The 7,957-nt window shown below is 39.9% G+C and overlaps 1 protein-coding gene and 1 long non-coding RNA gene across 4 annotated transcripts in view; one reads left to right on the top strand and one right to left on the bottom strand.

Moving 5' to 3' along the window:
- Positions 1 to 7,957, bottom strand: part of etv6 (ETS variant transcription factor 6) — a 27,228-nt gene that overhangs the window by 16,979 nt on the left and 2,292 nt on the right. For 2 of the 3 annotated variants that reach the window (XM_032504678.1, XM_032504677.1), the window contains exon 2: positions 5,355 to 5,484. In XM_032504678.1, coding sequence (XP_032360569.1) covers positions 5,355 to 5,484 — 130 coding nt within the window. The remainder of the gene's footprint in view (positions 1 to 5,354; positions 5,485 to 7,957) is intronic. The other variant, XM_032504679.1, reaches the window with a different exon arrangement.
- Positions 5,480 to 7,280, top strand: LOC116672829 (uncharacterized). The gene is made up of 2 exons (XR_004327648.1): positions 5,480 to 5,620; positions 7,111 to 7,280. It is a non-coding gene; the product is annotated as an uncharacterized LOC116672829 (long non-coding RNA).

Here is a 7,957-nt window from a genome sequence, read left to right as displayed (position 1 = left end):
TTTTTTTTTTTTGTGCAAATTGTTGAAATTGATTCTTTTCCTTATAATCGATATTTAAAAAACGATGTAATCCATGATTCACCTATATATTTTCTGTTTATTACTGTACCGCTGACACCGCCTACATCATAGCAAAACAGACCGAAAGCAGAAAATGCAAAAAAAAAGTTTAAAAAGTTATGTTCTTCTTTACAAATGAAACAAATGTCAGACTGACTGACTGACATGTGATGTGCATTAATTTTAGAAAACAATTAGTTTTTAGAAATGTTTAATGATATATTGTCTTTAGACATTATATATTTAACTTTAGTTGTTGTCAAAGAAGCTCAACACAACACTCTCTGTATTTCTCAGTATGGCTAGCTTTACAAAATGGTGTAGTCCGGCGACTTTAGCACGCAGCAGCTCGAGTGATGTGTTTTACGTCATCGTTGAGAAAGGACAACAGCAGCGTTTAGCTTTGGAGACAAAAAGGACAACAATTACAAGATAATTACCTCTTGTTAAGAGTTTTTTTTTTATTCCTCCGTATACACGGCCCCAAACTCTATGAAAGTGCAGTATTTAACTATCTGGAATGCCCCGTTTAAAATAGTGTTTTCTGCTGGTTGATGGAGTTGTTGATTTCCTTAACTGGATATTTATCAAGAGGAAGATGATTTGTGCCTTTTGACTTTTCCTATTAAAACCTGAAATCAACACGCCGTCCATCAGTAATACAAGTGTGTGTTGACTGTGACGTTCAGAGTATAGGAACCCCCCCCTGTCAGAAACGCCATGTGGAGTGTGTCGTTAACAGGAAGAGAAGGGGGGGGGGGGTGCTCAGCTCACTTGCTGGCATGTGAGAACAGTTTCCCTTTCAAAAGAGAAAAGAGAGCGAGTTCACACACACACAAACACACGCACAACAACAACAACATTTATTCAGGAAGCGCTGTCTGCCCACTCAGGAAATTCCTGAGGACAAGGGCTGCTTCCAGGGGCAGGAAATTTCCCCTCCGAAAGACCAAACACACACACAAACAAAATGTAAAAAAACACACATTCTTTATATCACCAATTCCCCACACAGTAAAAAGGGTAATATACCACAAAGAGAGAGACCAAAGGAAAGTGGGGGGGAGGTTGCAGTCATGTACGGACACACACACACACACACAGGCATGGCAAGCTTTGCACAAAGACACACGATTCCTCACCACATACACCCACTCGCACAAGCATGCATAGTACAAACCCAGCTGTGAGAGCGACACACACACACACAACACACACACACACACACACACACACACACACACACACACACACACACACACACACACACACACACACACACACACACACACACACACACACACACAAACACACACCACCCCACACCCCACACACCAACACACACACCACACACACACAAACACGAGAACCAGCCAGTCTTGTTTCCATGGACATGGAGTTTTTTTCTGTCAACCATAGATATTCCATGCATGTTTATTGTAAAAGAAGAATACTGCAACTCCTTGTGTTTTAGACCTTTAAATAATTCAATATTTTCCCACTGACTAGATTTAAGTTGCGTCATGCTCCAAGTACGTGGGAGTCGCTGTCGAGCGATGATGCCTGGATTGCGATTGAATTAAATCTCAACAAATCCACGTCAGCACTGCTTTTTGTGAAATCCCTCCCAGGCCTTTTAGTATTTGTCTCACTTTTGACACAAACAGACAAAACCTCAGGAGTGCTTGATAGCACTCCTCCGCTTGCTGGTTAAAGCTGTACATGTGTCTACTCGCCGGCTAACACTGCTGGATGATTCTATTAATTACTTGTTTAGTGGGGATTTTTAAGTCACAATGGAACAAAACAATTTCCTTTTTAACAATTGTGTAATTCAAGTGTCCTAGTGTGACTGTCTATTTCCTCAAATTTCCTTTTATAAAGAGTCCAAGCATATAGTTGGTGACGCATGCTTGGCAAAATACATTGAGTGTAGTAAAGAAATAATTCTACATTTTGGGAAACCTGCAACTTGAACTGTTTGTTAGTTTTATATAATTATGATTGTTTTAGTTTATGGGTGGAATCTTAATGGCTGAATGCACTTATTGTAAGTTGCTTTGGATGAAAGCATCAGCAGATGAATGTAATGTTAGTAAAATGATATGCATGTTGATTAGTAAGCTTTAAAGGTGCTAATAGGCTGATTTTATCTGTGGACAGAGCAGTTTTCCCCTGTTTCCAGCCTCTGTGGCTTAAGCTAAGCTAACTGGCGCTAGTTGTAGCATTATGTTGAAGAGATAAATATGAGAGTAGAATTAATGTTCTCATCTAAATCTTGGCAAGAAAGCGAATGAGCACATTTCCAAAATGACAACCTGGTCCTTTTAAGCTTTTAAAGTTTAAGAATAGTGTTAGTGCATGCTTCAATAAAACCCCATGATTTTGATTTTAACTGCTTTCTGATCAGATCCAATGAATGGGAAGAATATTTAAAAAAAGTTATTGAAGATTCAGTGCTTCACAGAACAGACAGAAGGCACAATAGAGAGAACAATATGAAAAACCTGCTAAAATGCAAAGGATGTCACACAAAAAAAAAAAGATGAAGCATAGGATCTGAACTCAAATTGGAAGCAAGTTAATTAAAAACTATATTTTAAGGAGTGATAAGAAAATGTTTTCACAGGGTTTGGGTTGGATGTCTGTCTGAAAGGGTTCAAATCGAGCCTGGTAGCATTCTTTAGTGTGAGGAGCAGGCTGCAACTCTCCCCGATCTAATCCACTTCCTCCCCAGGAAATGGAGAAGGCGGATTTCTGCCCACACTGCAATTTCCTCCCTCATTCTTTTTCTTTCTGCCTTTTTTTTTTTCTTTTTTTCTTCACCATCTCCTCCTTCTCCTGCTCGCTTACTCCCCTCTCCCCCCTCAGGACACAACTCGCTCTGAGTGTGGGGGTTAATGGATGGCTTGTTTCCCAGCACGTGTGTTTAGATAGGCAGGAGGAGAAAGGACAAGCAGAGGTGAGAGGAGAAATAAAAGTGACATTTCCCTGAGCAGATGTCCGAGAGCCACGTCTGTGTGAGGAGTTTGAAACCTGATAAATACAAAGTAGGACTTCCACATGCCTGCGGATATGAACTGACCCATCAGTTTACTCGACAGGAAACTATGCGGACCTGTTGAGCGTTCTTCCTTTTTCTGCAACAATGTAAAAGAGGAAGTGGGCTGAGGGAGTTTCCTGCGTGTCTCATCCAGCCGCCCAGTCAACCGCTTCCACAAAAGCCATGAACTTCACACTTGATAAAAAAATAAACTGGTTAAATATTGACAGGCGTGTGGACAAAGCAGCTCAGGGTTACTCTTTGAACATCGGGCCTATCTCTTGGCACAGCTCCCGCCCCGCCTGCTCTATGATTGGTTAAGCAACAGTGGGCCAATGCACACAAACCCAACGTATCGGTGTTGATTCGTTAAAATATGACAACCTCATTTCAGTAGAGTTTTCCTTTACTGCCTCACCTGTAGACTGTTTGCCTCTCACTTTGCATTCTCTCGTAGTTCAATTAGTACCGGAAGTTCAGTTAGTGTCACACCGGAGCTACAAGTAGTTTTTCTTGGACTGAAGTAAAGTAAATAAATTGTCCTTATTCAAAGTATAATACCATATCATATCAGTGCAAAAGCCACATGATGTACGAGCTTTTTTTTCCTCATCAAAAGTACAGCAACTTCTGCTTTAGCTAATTACACTCGTTAAAGCTACCGGCTACGGCCTACCAATCAGACATTCCCTAATAGTAAAAAGGTGCCTTGTCTGTTTTTTCTTCTTCTAAAAGAAACATTCATGTCCTGAATGCATTGACTTCTTAATGAAATATTTGCCAAAACAATTTTTTTAATTATTTTAAATCTGCATTGTTTTGTTTTTTGGCAAATTTGTTGGAAAAAGCTAAAGATATTGCAGTAGCATGAGTAAAAAAAGAGTCCTCACGTCAGCTAACTGACTGAGTGATGTCTGTTTTACAACATCTACCTACGGTTCGCTAAACTGAGCTAATATTAACTGATCATACTGGTCCAAGTAAGGTTGTATCAGCTAAACATTTGATTATGAATTTCACTTTTCCTATTTCTTCATTCAGAAGTTACATTCTCGCTTTAGGAGTTATTTCTTCAAGCCAATTTCAACAACTTGCACAGTTGTGCCAATAACCCATTTTTCATAGAATCAACAACAAAGTCCTAGATGTGGGAAACGAGTCAGATCTAGTTTTATTCCATAATCTTGAACATTTTACTGCCTTTATTTTTTCCCATCATTCAACTAGTCATAGTGCAGTTGCAAGCAAGGACTAATTCACCTTGCTGATGCATTTAAGGAGGCTCAAGGACGCCTCTGATTCACTGCTCGGATGAAATACATACAGTAAGTGTCTTGTGTACAGTGTAATGGTTGTGTAATGGGTTTAATGAAAACATGATCCTAGAAGAAGAAAACATGCATAAATGGATGAACTGAAGCATCAGTTCAGACATTATTCTGATCTGCTTGGCTTTCCAACTCTGCTTGCTGCATCCATATGCTACACTTAAGATGTGATGGGGGATTTTTCTAAACGGTTGGGATTACATTCTTTATCCTACTAAGATTTACAGGGGTCTTGGTCCCTTGGTTCCTTATCCCAGCCCTCTACTTCTTCAACCCCTTTTCTTCCCTGTCACTTTGTCATCCCTTCTTCTTCTTCTTCTTCTATTATTCCCACCCCCCTCTGTGTTCTCCACTCCACATCATCTGTACCTGGCTGCTGTGTAGCTGTTGGTTATTCCAGTGCAGTAGGTCTGTCAGTTATGGTCCAGTGGAAGTGTGTACAGTTCAGGTATCTGACCCCAGATCTGCTTCAACACCTCCCAGCTGAGAGGTCCAACATGACTGGACTGACACTCATGCGGTGATAATGAGGTGCGTTTGTGTGTTGTCATAATGGGATGTGATAGGTTTTAACTGTTAAAGTGATATTACACAACATGTTTATGCATTCATGTTGCCTGATAACACTCTCTATAGATTTCGTTTGCTCTCCTAAATTCTCCTATATCACTTGCAGACGATCAAACTGGATCCAAAGAAAAGATGTCACAGTCCCGCCCACTCAGTTTGATTGACTGGTGATTTCTGGGATGAGACATACAAAAATCGGATTTCTCAGATTACTACTTCAGCCAAACAAACATTTACAGTGCAAGATTCTAAAAACCCTGACGAAGATAAATCTGTCCTGTTCAAATGGCCGACGTGTGTGTGTGTGTGTGTGTGTGTGTGTGTGTGTGTGTGTGTGAGAGATTGAGACTCACGCAGGTGCGCAGGCAGCCTGGCTGGCTCGTCCTCCATTCGGCTGGCTGGCCTCGCGGCGGGAGCATGGACGGGGGAGGAAGTAGAGTTTGGCAGCGGGTTCGCGGAAGGACTGAAAGAGCTCCTCTCCTGCTATGAATAGACACAGAGACACAAAGCATGGCTCACAAAGATCCACGGCGCACCGGCCCTGAACCCAAACAGCCCCACGCCTCACTGTGCACCCACAACATCGGCTAGCCATGGTCTCATCTCTGCAGACAGGGGAGTATGTGCTTCTAATAAAATGGCATGCTGTGTACACACATTCGGGTGATGCACATATCCAGAACGCCACACACGCCTTAGAACGTGTGTTGCTTTGCAGTGCAGTCAAGTCCTAAACAAACCAATGCTCTGTTGTAAAGATGGCGATCTCAGCCTCTTCAAGATGCAGTAGTGGTTTCATCACCAAGCGTTTGCTCTATAAAACGTCTGAAAGTAGTAAAACATTCCCATCACAATTTCCAAGCGCTTGGGGACCTGCAGATGTTCGACCACTTTTGCTCAATAAATGAAGCATTTCATATATAATCCAATGTTTTTGATGACGTTTTGGCGATTGACTAATCAACAAATCTACTAATCCAAGGATACGCAACTTGCTTTGCCCGGTGGACGCTTTTGATAAATGTTTTTGTTAATAAACAATAAAAAAAATAATCCGATAAAATACTAAATTTTCAAATATAACTGATGCCAGGTGTACCCAGGGGAGTTTCTAGGATTTGAGGACATTTAGGGCTTAGGATCCACTTCTGGCACTTTTGTTTTTTACAAACAAGCTCTATTTTGATGCTTTATATGCATTTTTGCACCTTATTTACATGCCAAGTAAAAAAAATAAAAAATGTATTTGTGTGAATTTATTTATTTTCAATGTAAATTAGAAAATGGTCTGCGGGCCACACCCTTTGGGGTGTGTGGAGTATCGCTGTACTAACCATTTCAGCTCTATCTTTGCAGGCAGCAAAGACATTTGGTCACGGTCTACATTTTTGCTTAAAACAACATAATTTCATTGTTATTTACATTGACATTTTTAATTGACTAACACAGAGCTGACACAATTGGACATTTACTCAATTAGTTGATTGACAGAAACATTTTTGGCAACTATTTTGCTAACCAATTTGTAGTTTATTTTTCAAGCAAAATTGTTTAACATTTTCTGGTTCCAACTTCTCAAATGTGAGTATTTGCCACTTTGTCTTATATTAACATTAATCTGAAGATTTTATTAATGAAGCGTATTGGACGGTTTGTCAGACAAAAAAACTATTCTATGATGTCACCCTCATGGGCCTTTCGCACTATTCCCTGACGTTTTATAGCCTAAAGAATTAATTGATACGTTTAGAAAATAATCAGCAGATTATTGCAGCCCTAGAATAAACCTACAAGTGAGTGAAAATGAGCCATTTGGATTTCTGATCAATAGTCAATCATAATTACAATGTGGGTCATTTTTAATTTTCTCATGACAAACCGTTCATTTCAAATACCAGGATAATTTGACCTTTACAACAATATTTTAGTTTTTTTTTTTCCAGGCAGGTAAGTAACCTGTATTTATAGATTTTGGTGATCCCTTTCAAAAAATGAAGACACATGCAGAGCTCTTTCCTTAGAAAGTCTGTACAGGCCAGATGTAGCAACAACAAGAAGGACTAATTATTGAACTATTTATTCCAGTTTCTCCAATTTACTTTCCCACAGAAACACCTGTCACATCTCCAGGCACAAGTACACCCATCCATGTCTGAACTGAGGATATTAAAGTAAGTATTTGGATGTTTTGATCACCATAAACCCCCTTACTGAGAAGTCTTTGTGTGAAATCAGATCAGATTTTTTAATTATTGATCAATTGTTCTAGTCATTTATCCCCCCCCCCCCCAAAAAAAAAAAACATGTCCTGAATTCAGCTTCCCAAATGCGAACACTTCCTGCATCTCTCTGTTTTATAGTATTCTAAATGAGACCTCATTAGGTTTTGAACTGTCTGTCTGAGAAAACCAGCAATTTTAAATAATGTATGTCACTTTGGGCTCTGGGACATTGTCACAAGCATTTTCATTATACCACGGTATAAAACTAAACAAATAAAAAATTATTCCAAAAAACAATCAGCACAGTTTTCCATAATGAGAAGAATTGTTAGTTACAGCCCTCTCCAGGATACTTATTTAGACACTCAAGCTCTGCCATTGTACACTTATTAAATCTAGGTTAAGGTATGAGGTTTTCCAGTTTGCAGTCGTTCATTTTCTGAGACTGGTTTCCTTTCCTGCAAATAAGGGCAGAGCATGAAGCCACTTTAGTTTCTTGAGGAAATGAAGCTCAATTTTTTTTGGTGCCGTTTCTCCCTTCAGTTTCAGCCTGCTGTCAGCACCCAGCCACTGTGAGACCTGCACACCCACTCTATGCACCAGGAATTTCCTGTGGAAGCCAAGCAATCATCTTTTAGTCTTCTATTTCCTCTTCTCAGAGGCTAAGGCTTCTCTTCCATCCATTTATTAAAAAGTATGTTGTAGAGAAAAAGGTCAGGTTAGTGAAAAGATGA

This window comes from Etheostoma spectabile, chromosome 23, assembly GCF_008692095.1.
Source record: "Etheostoma spectabile isolate EspeVRDwgs_2016 chromosome 23, UIUC_Espe_1.0, whole genome shotgun sequence".
NCBI classification, from domain to species: Eukaryota; Metazoa; Chordata; class Actinopteri; order Perciformes; family Percidae; genus Etheostoma; species Etheostoma spectabile.
The sequence above is the reverse complement of the archived record's forward strand: the minus strand, read 5'-3'. Positions and strand labels throughout refer to the sequence as shown.